Consider the following 21,375-nt stretch of genomic DNA (forward strand, 5'->3'; position numbering starts at 1 on the left):
GAGATTCCATCTCGGTTTAGTTTTCAGCCGATGGCGCCGCGTAAAGTTTGGACTGGGTTGACGCCCACATCGCGCCGCGATTGGCCGCGGCTCCGGCCGAGACTTCCTAGTCGGCGTTCCATTGCGTGACGGACCTGTCAGTTTATTTCAATTCGCTTAAGCGCCCACGCGACTACTCCGCCCGAAGAGAAAAAGAGGGCAGACTCCCATGCAGAATGGACTTGTACATGACTCCGTTTATGAGAATAGGGAATAAATAAGCGGCCACTGTTTATCGCTACTACCGAGGGGTCAAGTTAAATATTACCTCCATTCATGTAAACGCCGCACAACAATACCACACGTGCGTGTAAACATTATTGCCATTTAATGATTTTTAATCCACTTAAGACTCCGTGTGAAGGCTCTGCCACTTTTAAACGCAATATATGTCCCGAGAGGAAAGTGCCTGCCTCGTGCAGGTACACTGTTAGGTTGAACGATGTGACAAAACCCGCAAGTACCATTCATATGCCTGTTGCTTGTAAGCTGGTAATTTTCCACCAGCCACGAGTGGGAGTGGTTACACGATCACGAAACGCACGGGGTTAGAACAGCGACCTGGAGGAGACGTTTGTTTCCCCCGAATGGGCAACAATACGAAAGTGGAGCGGCGGACTCGATACATAAACGTTGTCATTAAGCAGCAGAAGACAGAGAAATGTAGTGCCGCCGTTTGAATGTCGCTGATTGAGAACCGTACACGGCGTGCACCGCTGTCAATTGAGGATGCAAACATGACAGCGTTTCTTTTCTCTTTTTTTTTTTCCTCCTTTATGGTCACGTGGTCCAGCGCGCTACTTGATGGAAAAATACTGGATTTGGTGTGTAGTGGAGACAGTACACAAGCCTGTAAAGTCATTCAGGGGAGGCTTTTTTTTCTTTCCGAAGGGCGTTTGAGTCTTTACCCAGCAACACTGTCTCCCTCTCTCGTGTCTGTCATGTCTCTGCTAACCCCACAGAAACATGTACACATCATTTAATGCTGATAAAAGTAGCCTCGGTGCTGATTTGCAGTGTGTGCTAAGTCACCTCGTTTCAGTGTTTGTGAAAGTGCACGTCGGAATTGGGGGGAAAACAACAAATGTAATTTTGCCCTTTCGGTGCTTTAGATGCATCGGTTTGTGGAAGTGTGCGATTGCTAAACCCCCGTTATCAGCTTTGTTGTGTTGTTTCATAGTTGCACATTTATCACTGTGACAAAGTGCATCATCACGTCGTGCCCACAATGCACATCCATAATATGCATTACATGACAAGTGGACGGCCATCATCACAGCCATCATTTTATTTATTGTATATCAAGAAAAAAAAAAGTTCAATGTCCCACCTGAGACGACGGTGATGTGTTATCTCACCTAGAGCATCTATGCACCGTTGGGCCCGTCAAGTGTCCTTGGATCAGTCACTCCAGACACTTGGCCTAGATCCGAGCCCTTGTTGCTAACAAACAAGATTTCAAAGCCTTATTGTCTGTGTGTCTATCCGTGAACGCCATTCGGTTTTCGGACTCGGGTCAGTGTCTGGATTTCAACTTTCCAAGACATCTGAGCTCAGACGTGCTCCTATAGGTGTGTGTGTGTGTGTGTGTGTGTGTGTGTGAGACACTCTGTCCCGTGGTGATAAACTGTCGCGGTTTAATATTTACACATGTGATCTCGACTGTGATATCACATGTGCAAACAAATAAACCTGTCTTCCATTATGTATTTGATCCAATCCGTTGTATCAATATGGAATGTTGCAGTGAAGTCCCAGTTTTTTTTTTTTTAAGGAGTTTTTTCATAAGGCAAAAAAACCCCAATATTCCCCAAAACCACCAGCTCTGTTTTTAGAGGAGTAGTATTTATATTTTCTCTTTGTCAAAGTAGGCCTTGCTCCATAAAGTTCACATTAGATATAATTAGAAATAAATGTTGCACTATGAGAATCTAACGTGATTTCATTCAGAGAATCAGAGAGTCGAGGGTCCTCTCCGTCAACACATCCGAGCTCCTCTGTTGGCGCGCGGCTGGAATCTGTCGTTACACACGTGTGAGGTTTGGAGGTAAGCGAGTCGGAGTCAGGCGCAGGCTGGTTAAATCTCGTTCTGTCTGGTCAGGGCACGGTAGGCCATTTACATATATTCTCATTGCACCACACTAGGGGGCTGACCTCCCATGTGGCAATAGGGCTTAAAAAAACAAAACAAAAAAACCTTGTGGTTTGTTGTGCTGGCTCATGCTGGTGTTGACCCCAGCATAAAAGGAGAAGTGAAAACTGTCAGAAAACTCTTTCGTTCAGAGGAGAGGATGGACAAGTGTGACAGCAACAAGTGAACGCGTCAGTTGTGTTTGAGGTCTCCTGGACTGTTTAAACCCGCAGAAGGATTCCACGTGCTTGTCCTTGATGACGTAGGTAGTTAGTGCAGGATATGATATGTGTTAACACAAGAGAATAATTCTCTCCCTTTTGATACGCCTGCTACTCCAGTCCATGCTTTACTCAGGACGTTAGATAAACAGATAACAGCGCCATCCTCTGGAGTGTTCAATAATGAACGCACTTGACATGTAATCCTGCAGCGCCCTCTGCTGGGCAGATCGGAAATGACGTATTTTAGAATTGAAAGCTATAATAGCAGTTATAGCGATAAAAACGCGTGAAATAAAATGTACATAAACAAAACAGAATGAAATAAGACAATTTAAAAATAATGAATAAGTGAATGAGTAAAATAACAATCACATTTTCCAACTTCAATAGATTCAAAATAAGTGAATAGATGAATGGAAAAAAGCCTTTTGTTTCCTTTGTGATAGGTGGACGAGAGGACGAGAATGCGGGAGGAAGGAAGGAAGGAGAGGACGAGGAAGAAGGAGGGAGGATTGAAGGAAGGAGGTCGGAAGAGGATACCCACCCAGCAATAACCATTAAGCCCAAGGACTGACATTTTTGGATATATTTGGATGTTTGGTCTTGGTGATCATCCCTCTGTTAAGAGGTTATGATTTTGGGTTGTTTGTCTGTTTGTCAGAGGGATTACAGCAACAACATATTGGAAGGGTCTTTACTTTTAGGAAAAGATATGAATCACGACACACATGATAAAAAATGTTATAATTTAGAATTACAAGCTATAATAACAGTAATCGTAAAACAGTGTAAAATAGAAGCTGAATTAATAAAATAGCTTAAAATTATACAATGTAATTACCATAAAATAATACATATCTAATATCATAGAATTGAAAGCAATGATAACAGAAATAATAGTAAAAAAGTATGACTAAACATTGAGAAAATAAACGATTTCAATTATTGCTGTAAATTATAAAACTGTGCTGTATCATTTATCAGTTCTTTCTTTTAAACGGTTGTGATGTCACAACTATACTCTACATATAGACCGTTTCACAGTTTTCTAAATGTTTCCCAGTTTTTCTTCTTGTTGCAGTTTAGGTGAATGACATCAGCAGACCGGAAGTAAACATGAACCCAAGCTGTAGCCTGGTAACGTAATTCTGTTAAAGCGCGCTTCAGACAGACAACAAAAAAGAAAATTGAAGCGTGCATACATCCTCTAGAAACACAAAGTACACGTGTGAGCCTAGAAGTGAGCGTGATGTGTCTCCTTTAACATGATGACATCTGGCCTTGGCAAAGGTCTGCGCTCTCTGACTGACCTTAGTTATTTAGATACAGAGCTTTCAAAATCAGATGACATGATTTTTACGAGATCTGATGGTATTATATACCACTTATTTACCGATTTCATAAAGGACTTGAATGTAACACGTATGCAGGTAAATACACATTTGCAATTACATGTAGGTCAACGTGACGAATAGTTTACATGCTTTTAAAAGTTTAAATTCTATTAAAACTCTAAGCCACCATTTATGGAACATACATTATGGTCAGTAGTTAGGATAGGATTAGTGAAGTTGGATTAAGTTTGTTTTCTTAAATGTCGTGTGTAGCGTTGAAAAATGTTTTCTTCTTTTTTTTTGCAAAACACATTGAATTATTTCGTGTAAGTGGAGTTAGTGAGTTTGTGTTTTGTGGTCCAATGAGAAGGATTTTGGGAAACAAACGCTACTTCCTGGGGCTGCAGTGCACTTCTGCACACCAGCCACTAGATGGACCTTTGGTCACTGAAGTAAGCTTCACATGTGTACGTCATGGACACATTGCATGGCTTTGCAACCATACAGAGTGTTAGTTGGGACTTTATTCTGGGCCCTCACCTTTCAGCTCTTTATAACTTCCAGGTGAGTGAAAGTCAATTCTCCTCAGACGGAAACTGCAAAATACATAAAGTGCCTTTTACAGGTAAATAAAAGATTATTAATAACACTTTCATTTTAGAGCTTACAGATCGAGAATATTATCCTTCCATATAACTTCACTTGCTTACTCTTCTCATATATTAAACTTTCCTTGCTAACATTTTTTCATTGTATTTTCATTTCATATCACATATTAAATGGAACGGAAAAGCGGTTTTGCTTTTAAAACTCCTTTATATGCTTTTATCATTTTCATAGCTATCTAAAATGCCTTACTTTTTGTGTTTCTTTGTGAACTGCAGATGCAAACACATATTTTTCTTTAGAGAAGATGTACGTCATGTACCAGGTTGTAGTTTTAGCTCTACAAATATTTCAAAGCAAAAACTCACCGGTTGCATTAATCCCACTTGGCCGATGACCTCAGGGCATGTTCACAACAAGTGTGTGTGTGTGTGTGTGTGTGTGTGTGTGTGTGTGTGTGTGTGTGTGTGTGTGTGTGTGTGTGTGTGTGTGTGTGTGTGTGTGTGTGTGTGTGTGTGGTGGCTTAGTTGAACTCTGGAGTGTTTGCGCCTTTGGTGCAGCTTATTTGGTGAGGTGAGAGCATTTGAAATGAGGCATCAAATAAACACAGAATGTGTGAGTGTCGTCTTTCCTCCCGGAGACCTGCGGTACAGCTCATTATAAGGGCGGAAACAAACGGAAGAATCCACAGGAAACAAGCTCAGGACATCGTGTTTCGTGCATGTTTTCCTCTCACATCTCACCAGACTGATGATTTGTTCATTTTACAATACATCCATTGCAGCTGTGCTGGCTACCCCGAGCGTCCGTCTCATGTTCATCTCGTGTTTGCCTATCTTGTTTAACTTTCTGCTCACGTTTCTCCTTGACTTTTCATCTGTTGTTGACTTATTTATCTTCATAATGCTGACTGAATGTCCATAGCCAAGTATGGTTTGACTGAAATCATGTTTCAGATTGGATTACTTCCAAATCATCTGATAGAGAATATTATGTATTCACCCAGTTAGAGGGACACTACATCAATTTAATATTGGACTCCCGCCAGGTTAGGAGACTTGTGAGAGACAGATTTTAAAAAAGAATGGTCAAAATCGAGGCGGCAGAAGCCAACGTATGCAGATTTTTTTTTTTATTACAAGCTCCAAAAACACTGGAGCCTACACTTCCCATAATTCAACTCAATTGCATGTTTCATTAGACTTCAGAAAGATCCCTTTTGAGCCACACAACTGTTTTCACGGGCTGAAAACATCTCTATGATGAGTGAACTGAATTTGATGGGTAACATTGGTGGAATGTACCTTTAAATTTAAATATCACCACTGCCCTGCCCAAAATTGCAAAAACAAAATATGTTAATCTTTATAATGGAGACCACAAATGACTGTGTATTTATTTAGTACACATGGGGTAACACAATAAAATACCTAGTGGGTTCTGATTGTATACTGGGACAAATACAATATATAGGTCCAAGGGAAGAACAATTTTGATTTTTTCACCTTGTTATTTTGAAATTACTGAGCACATATTTTTTTAATGGGGTAATACTGTAAACAATGCAATATTGCATAACAACACATGACAAGAGGGGGAAAGTGGGATAACAATACTGATTTATTTATTTATTTTAAATGATGATTTGTGAAATGACTTTAAATTGTTTTTTTTAAATATTGTTTATTCATTAATTACCTATGTTGTGCACTGCTTTTGGTACCTGAGTTACAAAACATTCGGCTAAGCCCAGGTAGTACCTCCTGTAAGGAGCTATTGAATAGTTCAAGATCAATCAATGGATCAATATACACATTTGAGAAAAACTACAACAGGTTTGTGTCTTGTTATATCAGCCAATCATAAACCTGCAGAAACATCTTAATCTCAAACAAATCTTCCTCAGGTTTATTGGACTGTTGGCTAATACCTTTTAGTGACAGTGCATTATGAATCAGGACAAAGCATTGAACATGTGGGAGAGAGCCCCATTGGGTATGTGGGTCGTATGAAGCTTTTTCACCCCTTTTTCACAGTTATATTCTTTTCATATGCAAAAGATTTTGAGACCTTTGATTTAAATAACACTGAAATAGTTACCATATATACTTTGGTGGATGTCAGGGCCGGATTGATGCCCTCTGGATTTCCTGGGACAACAATGTGCCGTGGGCCCAATCAACACGCCTATTTTTTCACCTTTTTAACATAATATGAACAGAAATAAAAAAAAAAGTCTAAAAAAACTAGATTTTAACTCGGGCCCCATGTAGAATATGGGGCCTCAAGTTCAGGTGTAATGCCCTTGTCACCCCTTTCATTTCAGTTTATAGATTATTTTTCAGCTGACTAAAATATGCATGTTGGCAACAGAAGTGGCATTTTTCCCCGCCCCCCAGATGAGTTCTCAAACATTGAAATGAAACTGTCACCTATCAAAATGTCTGGTTGTTGCACGTTCAGTTGTCAGATTCGATACTCCAACAACAGACTCAAGTTCTGCAGAATTCCGACAGGATGACGACTGTTTTGGAGCAACAGGTGTGAGCTTGTTAACTGGTGACTTTAAGAGAAATGCGATGTGGTTGCCTGTAGAAACCAGGCGACGACCTTCGGTTCTGCCGGGTGAAAACAATGCGGAAATGTCTTAAAACTTGCATTCTCTCTACTGACCAGCAGGGGGCGACTCCTCCGGTTGCAAAAAGAAGTCAGATTGTATGGAAGACTATGAGAAGATGACCCGACTTTTTACTTGAATTGTTACCTCAGTAAACATTGTAAACATGAGTTTATGGTATCAAACACTAGTTACAAGTCTTCTTCAATGCAGCCTGATGTTCATTTAGTAAATTATGGTAAAATAAAGCAGAGTATGCTTTAGGGCGGGCTACCCTGTGATTGACAGGTCTCTGCCGCTACCAGAGCCGTACACGGCGTCTCTACGCCACTTCTCCGCATTCCAAATATGGTAACTTCCGTTCATTGGTTGCAGAAAAACCAACACAGCGACGGCCGTATTCCAAGATGGCGACGGCGAAATAGTCAAACTCGAGGCTTCATAACGGCAGTCTACAAACCAATGGGTGACATCACGATGACTACGTCCACTTCTTATATACAGTCTGTGGTAGTATCTCACGTAAATGGTTGGTGTAGACAATAAACAACAGATGTATTTAAAATGTATTGAAGGCTTTTTCGAGAATACCTAGACTTTATTTGTGTTTTCAACAGCTGCTGTTACTACGACATCACTCGTTAATCCGGAACACTGGCATCTATGGCTGCAAGCTATTAATTGGTTGACTACCACTAGACTATTTGCAGCACCCACTTTGAAACTCAGTAAAGTCAAACCTCTGAGTCCATGTCGTGGTATTTGACGTTCTGTACACGACCACAGATAACGTCGTTGGAAGCATCTGGTGACTTGGAGCTCGTAATTTCTCCAACAAATGCATATATCTGGCCGCTAATGTGTTCTACCCACTCATTTATAGCACACTGATCTGGAAAGTCTACTTGTTTAGGTTGCATTTGCGCGCTTTGGTGGTTCATGCCCTTGCTTAGCCTGACAAACTTTTGCACACTGCCGTCCTTCCGTCGCCAAACTGCGTGTGCATACTTCCGTACGTCATCATCGTTTACGATCTGTAAAAGGGTCTATACTGCGCTTCGGTGTTGATGACCGTATTAACAAACATAGTTACAATGGATTACGTAACCACATGGTCAACTTGTAACCTGGTCTGGGGCCCCGGGGCAGTGCCCACTTTGCCCAGTTTATGGTCCAGCCTTGATGGAGGTGTTTAGTTCCCTCTCCGAATCAGTCAAGGGTATGATCTCGATACTAACTGGAGTTCAATTCTACGAATGTCTCATTTGTTGAGCTACCTTAAGACTGTCATATCTCAGCCTCTCACCACAGCCTGTTTCCACATCTGCCTGTCTGCCATCTGCTTGGCAGCTACTTCAATAATAGCTTGCAGCTGCAAAGGAAGGAGGGGGCTGGGGGTGGGGGGGGGGGGGGGGTCTGGTGGAAGGAAAAACCCAGAGGGGCTAGAGGTAAAGGGAGGGCAGGCGGGTGGGGAGGGAGGGAGGAGGAAGGAAGGACGTGGGCGGTGAAAGTAGAGCTGTGATGCAGACAGCGAATCACATGAGCAGGGATCTGTTTACAAACTGTAGACGAGAAGTGGGGAAGGGAGACGAGGGAGGAGAGAGAAGGGGAGTGAATGTGAGAAGAAGAGAACACACAGAGAGAGGAGAAGATCTCAATTCACATTAGCAGCATTGTCTTCCTGTGTCATATACCTCCCAGTGTTCTTTGTTCAGAGCGTGGAGGCAGGGGACGAGATGAGACGCTGCTTCCCACGGGGACACTGAGGCCGTCCGCCTGGCTGGCTGGCTGTGCTGCCGGGGGAAACCCATCCATGTCCTTTCCTTTTGTCTCTCCATAATTGGCCGCGGCAGGTTTTCACAGCCGGAGAAGAGGGGAAAGCGACGTGGAGATCTAAAAAGGAGAGGACAGAGGAGCGAGAGAGAGAGGAAAGGAAAGGAGGGGAGAAAAGAAGGGAGGGAAGGAGAGCCTCGTGACAATGTTTTGAAGGGGAGGCAAAACAAGAAAAGCAGGGACTGCGCTCGGCTAAAGGTACATATCCAGAGCGCTTGATGGGATTTGGAGTGTATTTCGATACTGCCAGTGACATCGGTGTGGTTTCATTCAAAAAGGCTCATCTCCAAGGCTTTTGTCTTTGTCCTTTAGTGGCAAATCACTGCTGAAGACTGCGGTTTAAATGAGCAGCTGGTTATCTTGGTAATGTCTTCTTGAGAATCTGGGAGTTTTTAATCAGATCTGCTTACTCCAGACCACAAGGATTTAACTCACTGCACATCTGTTCTACCGTCAGGGTTACGCTAGTCTGGACCTATACACGTAGTGGACGAACAGGTCAAAACTTGAGCTTTTTGTGGAAACCAGACTTTGTGATATCGGAGGTCACAACCCCAAAGATTTCCTGGGTCTGTCAACCGAACATTCGCATAATTTCATGCATCCTGTCCAATGGTGTAACGGTAAGTGTGCTGGAGGGTTTTTTCCCTGTAAGCTCAAACTTAGCCTAGAAATAAGTTTACTAGTTGGAGACTAATCAGGTGGTAGCATAGACGCCGTATAAAACACCGGCACACCTGTCGCTGTGCACTCTTTTTCAGTCAGCCACCTTGAGTCACTTGATAGTCACTGCTGGCTTTGTTGCAAGTTGTGTCTGAAACAGATGGCAGCTTGCTAGCTGTTGCTAATTAATAACTTGCACTGGTTTAGCACTAACTAGCAACAATATCCTACTTCGCTGGCCAGCCCCCCAGCGGTCATGGCAATCTATGTTCAGACTACGGAGGCCAGGTTCTTTCAAACTGTCCCAAGTATTCGCCAATCAGTGCCAAGCAGGATGTGACTTAACTGTGCCAGGCAGCTCACAAGCGGGCTCCCCACACAGGTCATTTGTGATGATTCCACAGGTCCACGATCACAGACGGTTTCAACACCAAGGCATGACTTCAATTCTCCATTACTCCATCCCTGATGGGGTAAACCAATAGTGAAGCCCGGTAGAGAGCTATGCATGCACGTGCGTCTAGTAACTACTATTTATTTTGTGAAGATTAGTTGTTACTAACTACTTACACCTAGTAAGTGTAACTGTCAACTAGCTGACAGAGCTAAAGTTGGCGTGCTAATATAATGATGTTTAACACAGATGTAAACTGGGAATATTTCAAATCGAATGTTTCCTAGCAACCATTTTAAATCTTTTTAATTTAGTGAAGCACTCATTTGAAACTTGCTAGTAGTTGAGAGCTTTGGAAGGATTTTCCACACAACCCTAACCCTAACCCTAACCCTAACCCTGGATCCATGAATAGCTTACCACAACCCAAACCTAATGTGAAATTGTTTACACAAAATCACGACGTGACCAATAATTAAACATGATCAAAATGGGTTTATTATGTGTTTTAGCACTGACATGACCTCAAATATATTCCAAACAAAACAACAACTAGGACCTCGAAACAAAGTTTTGATACAATCAGTTTCTCTAACTTACCAGCCAAAACATGTCAAACCAAAAGCTACTGTCTCTGTGTAACGGTGTTACAGGTACAGTGGTATCCAGACTGCATTCATTTGCACAGTGGCCTCCCTTTTCAGCGCTTCACCATCAATGATTTACAAACGTCGTGCTAAGATTACAGCTGCTTCGTCCTTCACCCAAATCTCCTATCAAACGCTCCCTAAAACCGCCCCCCCCCCCCTTTTGGACCAGGAGGTCACCGCCACCACTGTAGAAAATGTGCCACTTGACCTTAAGAAATAGTTAACTACTGCAGTTTAAGGCTGACGTGCACCGTGGGTGAATGAAAACTGCACGTTCGAGCCCCTCAGGCCCGAAAAAACGTATTTCTTGCTGAGCCCAAACTCCAGCGAGTAGCTGGTCTCAGGCCGAGATGCGGAGCAAGAAGTGGAACACATTCCTGTGTGACGCAAGGATGGTTGTAAAAGTTCACTTGAAAGCGGAGAGGTGTTTTTGCTTGGATTTGTATGTACTTTGTAAATAGGTTTCTCCTATTTTAAAGCCAATTGCAGTTTAAATATACCAGCAATAAAAAAAAAGAGTCAAAAGTTATTTCCCCAACCTCGGTTCTCTCCTTTTCTGCCACTTTCTCGCTTATTTAATATATATTTGGCACCTCCATAGTTGTTTATGACGCACTGCCTCTACACATGCACTCATATTTGAACTTTCACCTTCGTTGAAAAACTTGAGCGCATGCTCAAGAATCCCTACCGTGTAAGCAGTGTTACATTGCAATTTGAAATACGATGCTTCACAGATGCGGCGTGGTGCCAGAGCGCCAGAGCGCCAGGCCTTTCAGGTTACACAGATCCGTGCGCCGCATCGTCGCCAAAGGCGGTGGACACAGACAGAGTGAAGTACGATGGGATATGTTGATCATGACGACCGGTCTGGACCATGGAAACATATTGGCAAGGCTCTGATAGAGCTCAGCAACATCTCAACAAATGGACTCAAAGATGAAAATATACAGTGAGCGGCCCGGAAAGGGTTTACTGTAAGATAATAGAGATGGCTACTTGTCATACTATCCATCTGGGAACAATTAATTACAGCATTGTCTTGCACCTTAATATTATCCATCATAGAGGATGGGTATTTGTTCAACAAAGTGTTGATTTGAGAACAGGCGGCCAAAAAAACCTGCATTCTCTTTAAAGGCCAGCAGGGGGCGACTCCTCTGGTTGCAAAAAAAAGTCTGGTTGTATAGAAGTCAATGAGGAAATTACCGTACTTCTTACTTGATTTATTACCTCAGTAAACATTGTGAACTTGTTTACTCTAGTTTCAAGTCTTCTTCAATACAGCGTGATATTTTAGTAAATGATGGTCCTTAATTAAAGGCGTGTCTATCTTGTGATTGACAGGTTGCTACCAGAGCTGTACGGTATCTCTACCACGCCGTCACTGCTCCGCAGTCCAAATATGGTCACAATACAAGATGGCAAAGGCCAAAGTCTTCTCAGAGGGAAATGTCACAGCGACTGCATTCACTTCTTATATTCAAGCTATGGTTGGCAATAGCTAGCTCCAGTTAGGCACGACTTACTATATAGACCCTGATACAGACAAACCCATCACTGTCATGGTTTTCTTTTGTTGATGGTGTAAGTTAGTCAGTAGCAACCTGTGACACAATTATATGCTTGTTCTACAAAAAACTATGAATAAACTATTTAAAATTAAATTAACTATTTCTTATTTACTTTGGAATCGTAAGTGATATGCAGATATGAGATATACGGTAGCTAGCTTAGGTGCAAAATCCGTCCGGGCTGACGAGCTGTAAGGCCAGTGCGCAGCCATGCCTTTCAAACATAAAAGCAGCAGTAGGTTCTGTCATAAGATGCGTCAAAACTACCCTTCACCACCGATCAGAGCTACACCACAATCTAATTCTAACCTTAGAAATTAAGTTTCAAGGCTAATATGAAAGTTCAAAGTTGTAGGCGACCACCATTCCACCTTCACACGTGCAGTAAGTTCGTCCCCACGAACAGAGTGTGCCTTCAGGGCTGGGCCCTTTGAGAACCCAAGACAGAGAAGAAGTTCATCATTCGTAAAGAAATAAAATGTTGAAAGCTCACCCACGCTACTTCAAGCCGTTTTTGCTAAAGTGATGAACAATGCGTCTAAATCTCTCAAAGCTTTCCTTTCAAATGGATTGCCGTCTTTAAATGCCATGTGTAAAGCACTTTGTGTTGTAAGTCATACATTTTAGTCATTTCAGCTGAGTTCCTAAATGCCACATGCTGTTGGCTGCATTCCTTAGATCTGACTGTAGCTTTGTTTACTGTGGGTTTTCATGTTAAAGAAAAAAAGAAATTTTCATGTTTTCAACATGCATTTGAAAACATATGAAAATTTCTTTTTTTTATGTGTATTTGCATTACCACCAACATTAGGCTTTGTTAACGGTTGCCTTGTTCTTTGTGTTGAGTTGGTTTGGACTTGCATTCATGCCAACCTTTTATGAAAACATTTTATGTTGATAAGATGGATATGATGCAGTTTGATAAGTAGTACTATTTATTGTCGAAATGCTTAATAATTCACCATCTGTAAGAAAGGTCGCTTCAAGTATGCATGAATATTTGAACTGGTAAATACATACTCGATGGATACTTCAGAATGCTTATTTTGAAATGCATTTTCAGAGGCGTTTCTCCCTAACGAGACTACAAATCTTTATTGCATTTTGTCATTATAAAAATCTCCTATGATCGCTGTGATACTGTGCTGGTGTAACCCACATAAAAAACATTGCTTTAGCCGTGTTAATACCAGTTATTTTGCTCCTGTTTCCATTCTGTGTAATCATTTTGTTTCCGTGTGTCCCGTCCTCTCAGGGTGTCTGTGTGACCTTGGATTGCAGAACTCCGACCGCTACTGCAAGATGACATCTGAGGAGCTCTTCCACCTGCCGCTCAACGTCTACATCATTATCCTGGGCATCGGCCTCTTCATCCTCATGCTCACCCTGATCTTCTGCTGCTACATGTTCAGGTACGATGGATGGGTTAGAGCTCCCGGTACTGGATTCACACACAAACAGTCTGTCAAACGGGCAGTAATCTAGACTGTGGCTTTAGCATATTTCTAATAAATTGCATAGCATATATATTGCACATCCTTTGTTTGTGACTCGATTGTGACAAAAATGAATGAAATTAGCCGTTTTAGCCTCTAAACCAATATTTTACTATGCCTGCCTGTTCTGTTTGTTCCATCTTAATATTAGTCTAATAGACTTACATCATATAATTACATTTGCATCATAATAATTTAAGAGGGGACTTATGAAAGGAAAGCAATATTTGGCAATTTCAGACATTGTAAGTGGGCACTGAAGCTAAGCATCGTTTTAGAGTTTAAAAGTATCAAATTAATTCAAATGATATCTAAGAGCAGCAGATGCAGAAATACGTTTTGTAACATGTGGGCACGCCAATAAACTTCTGTAATCACTAACTGTTAAAAAATCCCATTTAATGCCACATGGGGCAGAAACACAGATTTTCTTGCAGTGCAGCTGGTTGAAAAAGTGCACATTCACTTTTGTTGGCCGGTGAGTCCTTATATCTTTCTGTATATGGCCCAACATCAAAAAGGTTTGGCCGCCCCTGTCTTAGAGTGTCACAGATCACTAACCTGCAGCCTTCGGTGCATACCAGAAGATGTTTTCTGATCTTCCGATAACTTTCTATCGTCCTGCCTCAACTACTTCAGTCAGTGACATTCTGTATTTTTATACTTGTTACAGACTGGGTTTCAATATTTGAACGCAGAGGCCTCTCATGGTGTTACATGGTGCGTTGGCTGTTATTTGGCAACGAACAAAGGTTTAAGAGAAAGCTGCTTCAGGCATTTGCAGACAGGTTGGTATTATGTCAGTCAGTGGGATGCTGTCTACTTCCAGGATTTCTGGGAAAACCTGCTCAAATATTTGCTTTTCCTAAAGAGGTTATGCTTTGTTGATTCATTTGGCTGAGATATCTGACAAAAACACTTTAAAAGAAGGTTGTGATTCTGTTAATTTATGTAAATGTATTTAGTGATAGCAAAGCCCTAAAATCTGTCACTTCCAATAAGGTTTCAAACGTGAAGAAGGCGTGCAACTCGAACGCATTTTTTTAAATTGTTCACTGAGCCTAAAATAACGGTGACACATTTATGCTTTCAACAATATGATCAAGTTAATAAAACAGAAATTCAGTTAGAATACCTTTATAAAGGGAAACATCTTTGAGCGTATATGTGCACAGGCTGTTACTTGAATTTGGCATTGTCTGAATTCCAGGGCTGTTTGACGCAGTATCTCAGCTGATTCGTAAGGCATGACAAAACATGCCCTGTAGAAGACACACATGGAGCACCAGGCACATAATACAATTTGTATGATACGTTTTTCTTTTTTCTTTCTGCTTCACAGACTTAGGCGACAAGGTGCAAGAGAACAGTACGGTTACAACGAGGTAATGTGTTCTTACTGCTGTGTATCTAGTTTGAGTAGTGTCAAAGTGTTACTCAGAGTATGTTCATTTTATTGTTTGATTGTTTATTTCATTGTCACAACTCAATTGTCGTCAACAGGTTGTTTTGAAAGGAGCGGGGAAGAAGCTGAGCCTAATTGGCGTAAGTTGAATACATAGTAAATGGAAATCAATCAGCTCAATGCTTACCGGCTAATGGGACGGAATTAATGTGGAAAACATGCTGTAAGCTAGCGGTTTAGTGGCCCAAGTGTTTAAAATGTAGCAAAATGAAGCAATGGCTACAATTTTCAGTAACACATTTGCTGCTGTAAATAGTTATAGTGTCGGTAATTTGATGGAAACACTTAATTTAGGCTATTTTTAAAGTAGGTTCTATTCGTTTGGCCAGTTGCTAGCTAATCCCTGGTACACTTTTGCTGTCATGTGACAGTTATTCTGGCTGTTTTATAAGCTATGTCCAAATTGCATACTATATAATAATGGTGGCCAGGTTTTGTAAAAGTGAGAACATTGAGTGTAGACCCTTTCCATTGCCTAATTGGCGTAAGATGAGTCAATGAGCTCAATGCTAACTGGCTAATAGGACGGAATTTATGTGGAAAACATGCTGTAAACTGGCGGTTTGATGTTTAAAATGTAGCCAAAAAAAAAGCGATAGCTACAATTTGTAAAGGAGGTTCTGTTAGTTTCGGTAGCTAATCTCTGGTACACTGTTGCAGTCGTGTGTAAAATTGAGCGTTGACCCTTTTCATTACCATTTTGTTGCTAGGGCAATAGCTTTAGTCCAAGTTTACTCTCTGTTAGCATATAGCCGTAACAACTAATTTGAACAGGAAATACAAAAGGCCCAAAATAAAATGTTTATGTTGTCAAGTTTTAAAACGTCTATGCTAAATTGAGTCTATAGCATATTAGCTTAATATTAGAGAGTGGTGTGGTCAGACAATATTCACACAACAGAAATAGGAGCTAGTCACAGCTAGCAGCAAACTGTAAATTGTAGGCTATGAGGCTAGTTTGGTGCACATTTCCGATCATTACCTAAATGCTAAAAATGGTAACATTTATATATTGCATGCCAAAGGCAACAACTTAATATTGTAGTACATACTGTACAATATTCACATGAATAAGGGGTTATTGCAGTAATCAAATGATAGCAGTGCAGTCGTGATAAATGAAAGAGCTTCACAGTATTAACTGCAGAATGGACGCATTATCGCTCTGACTGTTTAAACGCTGTATACTGTGGAGTGCTTGTATCAGGATACTCTGTATTAACTGAACATGGTAAACTGGTTTTAAAACCTGTTTTCCCCCTGTTCAGCAAACGTGTGCGGTGTGCTTAGAGGAGTTCCGCAGCAGGGACGAGCTCGGAGTGTGCCCGTGCTCCCATGCTTTTCACAAGAAGTAAGTCCTACAACCGTGCTTGGTGATTATCAAACTTTAATGAGAGTGGATAAGCTGACTCTGTATTTGCGAACGTGCAAACTCTATTTCAAAGTTACAGTCAAAGGAAACAGACTGGAATCATTTGTTGTTGGCTGTTTCACAAATTGGTGAAATTGAAATTTTATCAACTGATATATTATGCTCAAAACGGAAGACAATCGCCAATTGAAACCATGTGTGGAATAGCACTTTTGGAGCAGCCATTGAGTCTGCAAATTGTCCATGGCTCCATATAGGCCTCACTTTACAAAAGCATATTATTCTAGCCTTAGTTTTTCTTAACATTTTCGACTAGCCAGTTTCGAAGGAATGACTCACAAATGCCTCTTCGTCATGGATTTGTGTCTTTAAGTCAACAGCCAAAGCAGTCGGAGAAGCAGTGGAATTCAGAAAAGCGTTATCGAGCAAGTTTTTTTTTAGGATGCCCTGCAGAGACTGACGAGCAAATTCTGGAAACGTCCTTGCATGTTTGAGCATGAGCGCGCTTTTTGCCCTGCAGTGTTGGCAAGATATCGACAACTTGTCTCTCTGACTGACACTTCTCTACCTGCATTACCAGCGCCTTTGAACGGTGTACACATATCCTGCATGACTGTCTGTCTAGTCCCGTTTTACGATTCTCAATTAGGCTGTTTGAACTCCTTTTTCTCATCGTGATTGCTGAAGTTTGTGCCTGTGAAACTTTGCGCAATTTGGCTCACTTTGAAAGGACAACACGTGGTAATGTGTCTCTCATCTATCCGCGTTTCCCAGGTGTCTGCTGAAATGGTTGGAGATCCGCAGTGTCTGCCCCATGTGCAACAAGCCCATTTGCCGCCTCCAGCCTGACCCGCCTCCAGCACCTGAGCGGCCCCAGAGTCTCCTGGAGGTCTGAGATGGAAAACGGCATTACCTTACACTCTCCAGTCAGTGGACACCTGTCACTATAGACCCTGTCTCACCACCCAACAGTTTGTAGTTTTAGTAATGCAGACATTCTTTCAGGTAGGGCTACGCTGGAAGTAGAAATTATATGATTGTCTGAGTTAAACCTTAAGTGCAGAGCCAAAGAGCCTATTCCGGGTAAATTAAATGGGGGGTTGGTATATTAAGGCTAACTATCATGCCTGGCTACTGCTATTTTCAGCACATAGCCGGATGCTAAAGCTAAGTGCCTTAGAGCTGCAGATAGATGATAGACTACACTCGTCAGCATTGGCACACAACGATGAGGATTCATGCGTATGAAATCCCAATTCACTCCTCATTATAGATCGGTTATGTAGTAACTGATGACTGAAGAATTGTGGTCAATAGCCCTGAAGTGTCTGGCTCCACTTAAAGCTTGGATAGGTATCATTGGAGGAACGAGCACAAGTAAAAGCTACATTTTAAAAAATGATCCAACCGCAAAGCCCAGCCCAGTGTTGCCAACTCCTCTCCGATGACAGTAGCTGACAGCGCTAGCCCTTAAAGTCGATAAATCTAGCAAAAAAGTCAGGCCTCCCACCAAAGCCATTCCCCCAAAATGATCACTATGAGCGTAAACAACGAACATGGTCGTTGTTAGCACTGTTAGCACTGTTAGCGCTGTAGAGCCAAGCCCCAGGAAGACCGCCCGGCTTTGAAGTAACTTTTTACATAATGGGCAAACAGTGAAATTACAGCTTCCAGGTCCGTCACGTGATGCCCTGGGGCCCAAAATACTTTTACCCTATTGACTTACATTGATAAAAAAGGGTGTTTGTGAATCAGCAGATATTTTTCTCTAAAATAAATTTATTTTACTGCTCCATCCCACAGTGTGTTGCCAACCCGAGTGAAGGTAGCGAAGCCCTAAATGGCAAGACAGTCGCGTCAAATCGTATCTGATAGAAACTACAACCAAGTAAATGATATATATATAACCATGCATACATTTTTTTCTGAGGAACTGTTTTGTATCATAACTGGCTTTCAGTAAAAAGGCATTGTGTGTCAGTCATGCTATAATTTGTCAAATAGCTGGATTGTTATTGTTGCCGGTGGGACAGGTGAGCTCTGTACTGTAGTGATATAAATAGACACACTGCACTGATAAGAAGAGCATGTTTGAGCTGGTTTTCTGTCCGAGTGAGGTGCACCATACTCAATCATTCTCTGTATGTACCGTGTAATATACTATTATGAGTACTGTGTAAATTGTAAATGCTTTTCAATTTTCTGAAGTTAGAAAAAAATATATATATATGTAACCGGTGTTTTGATATGGTCATCTGGATCCAAGTCTTTTTTCTAGTTTTGCTACATGTCAACACTCAATAATGTTTATTTGTAAGCTGTCGTTATAATATATATATATGGACAGGTCATGCTATTGTGCTGTTGGTGCCCTGCCTTTGTTTTAGGTGCTTTTGGTCGATCTTACTTGCTGTGTGTGTGTACGTGACGGAAGGATTTCCACCGATATGGTGCCACCTCTTAAATGATCCTAAAGATCGACCATCCTAAATGATGTTTCACCAGAATGGATCCTTGGAGCCATCTGTGACAATAAGTTCTACTATATCTAGTAGAGGTTCTGAGAGGAAAGAGAAGAATACTTGACGACCAGAGATTTATGAGGCAGATTTATTCTCCCTTCCTGTAAATTCCCAGTAATCCCACACAAGACCCTCTGCCCCGGAGCTGTATTCCCCACTTAATTTAAACCAGGAGTGAATTCCTAATTTATCCCACCTAACTCTCAATGTCTACTCAGTCTACTGTGGAGTTCTTCATGTTGTTACCATAAGAAGTAAACACAAAGTTTAACATGCAGGTATGGAGATGCACGTGAATGCAAAAAAAAAATGTGCACCACACACAGACAACACAAAGCTACTATGCGGTGAGCAGATGTCTGGAAATTCCCTGCTCAGCCATGACAAGGGGGTATTTGCACGGTCATGAAAGGTTTTCAAGTGTGCCGATCTTCCATTATTGACATTGACTAACTGCAAGACTTGCCGAGACAATTAAGAGGCGGAAATCTCGTTTCACTCTCCCAAAACACAGCACTGTAAATGTGGTGAGTTCTGTGCTCCCACAGACATCCGTTGGCAGATAGAAAGCGGTCCGCACTCCAACGTCACAAAGAAATCTATCGAAAAGTAAATATTTAATCACAAGGAGTCCCAGATATGAGTGAGCATTTCTGCACATAAAGTGCCTGATTAAACATTGTGGAGGGAATGTTGAGAGGATGGAGAGTATTATCATGAATGGAGATGACTGATCCATCACTGCAAACATCTCTCACTAAACCTCTTAGAATTGCAGGTCGAGTCAATTTGATTTACGTAGCCCAATATCACAAATTTTACTTTACAATAAAATCAAAATAGTTTGTAAAGTTGTCATTAAGGAGTGTCTCTATTATTCCTGCCACTCCATCAGAATGCATTCAAACACATTTATGCTTTGTAGAAGGTAGAGGTGGTGTCCCCCTACTAATATTAGGGGTGTAAATGTGTTTAAAATGAAAACGCCATCCATCTATCCAATGAAAATGAACAAAATGTACCCTCAGACATGAAGCATATACTGTCAGTATCACAACAATAAGTCAGCTCAACCACATCAACTCACAGCACCTATACGGTGCAACCCATGCATTTGGTTGCAGCCTTAAGTTACATCCATTAAAAACTGCAGTTTTCATGGCAAATAAACACAACAGCAACTGTACTGTTTGGAGCCAATGACCTGCAATAACAAGAGGATGGGTTTCAGAAGCTGAAGCATAAAATCCACTCTAATGCCTGAGATGGTGGTGGGTCTCCCATCTCACATAAGCAACAGGATGTAAATTGATGTCCTGAAGGAATGTCTGTTGTGCTGAGACATGTCACTGGGGTTTTGTATTAGGGGATGTCCTTACTCTGGTGGGCATGTCACTGCAACATTTAGCACCAAATTCAGTGGGACTCTTCTTGTATTGTTACCACAGCAAAAAAAAAAAAAAGAGGGTTTAGCTCTGGAACTCTAAACCATTATATATATTCAAAACCTTTGTTCAAAATAAACAAATAAATGTATACATTTTAATTCATTTATAATAATTGTTGTCCACATTATGATGGCTGTGTTGAATGCTAAACAAAATTGAAATTATTTGATACATTTAAAAAAAAAAAAAAGATTAAATGTAATTCTATAGGGCCGCTATTTCACACAAATATTGTTTACTTGATACAGTTACTGCAATATTTGCTGTTTCCTCCCTTTTATTAAATGTCTTCTAATCTGGAGCTCTCCTGATTAAAAAAACAGTTCCTGTGACCAAATGAGGTCAGGCATGAGCACCCCTGCATTTCAAAGCAACAGTTCATTATGATACAGAAATGAGAGGTAAGGGAGGGGGGTCGGAAAAGAATCAATACAGACACATATACAGCAATAATGAGTGGCATTTTGTAAAACTTGCATAGACCGTAAGAAGGTGCTTCGAGCGCCCCCTGCTGGCAACTTCAGAGTAGACACCACTTCCTTTTTTATTTCTATTTTTATAATTACTATTATTAATAGTATTTATTTATTGTTTATTTATTATTTTATTTTTAGAATTTGAATTATTATTCTTTTTTTATTCTATTTTTTTTAGACCCTTCTTGCTCGTGTATTGCTATCACCGGAACATACGTAATTGTATCTTCAAAATAAATGTATTGGATTTGTCAATCGTGTTTGGAATTATTAGAAAAGTATTGAGTCACTGGACTTTCTTGTATTTCATGCTGTATGTGTAATTCCAGTTCAGTTCCACATTCTTTCGTTCCCACATTTCTGTTAAATTGCCTCCACCATATTTTTGAGGTATTTGTATGTGTTGTTTTTGAAAGCTTTCATGACTTATGTTGTATTTATTTTGCTACAGATTATATAATTATGTGAGAATAAAGTACATGTCAATGGGGGCATTTAGACAGAAAATGTCCGTCCGTTTTGTTTTGAATT

The 21,375-nt window shown here is 41.0% G+C and overlaps 1 protein-coding gene across 2 annotated transcripts; it reads left to right on the forward strand.

The window, feature by feature from the left end:
- The first annotated feature begins 8,536 nt into the window (after window positions 1-8,536).
- On the forward strand, window positions 8,537-20,898 carry LOC306703402 (RING finger protein 122-like). 2 transcript variants are annotated; one of them, XM_079169369.1, is made up of 6 exons: window positions 8,537-9,407; window positions 13,321-13,477; window positions 14,904-14,946; window positions 15,065-15,106; window positions 16,295-16,377; window positions 17,173-20,898. In XM_079169369.1, exons 1-6 carry the CDS (start codon window positions 9,383-9,385, stop codon window positions 17,291-17,293), a joined length of 471 nt encoding a protein of 156 aa, XP_079025495.1. In that variant the 5' UTR covers window positions 8,537-9,382; the 3' UTR covers window positions 17,294-20,898. The 2 variants fall into 2 exon arrangements, with proteins under 2 accessions (XP_079025495.1, XP_079025496.1); XM_079169370.1 differs by having other exon boundaries at window positions 8,537-8,982.
- Window positions 20,899-21,375: the final 477 nt, after the last annotated feature.

The sequence above is a fragment of the Pholis gunnellus genome, assembly GCF_910591455.1.
Source record: "Pholis gunnellus genome assembly, chromosome: 11".
In the NCBI taxonomy this organism is placed as follows: domain Eukaryota; kingdom Metazoa; phylum Chordata; class Actinopteri; order Perciformes; family Pholidae; genus Pholis; species Pholis gunnellus.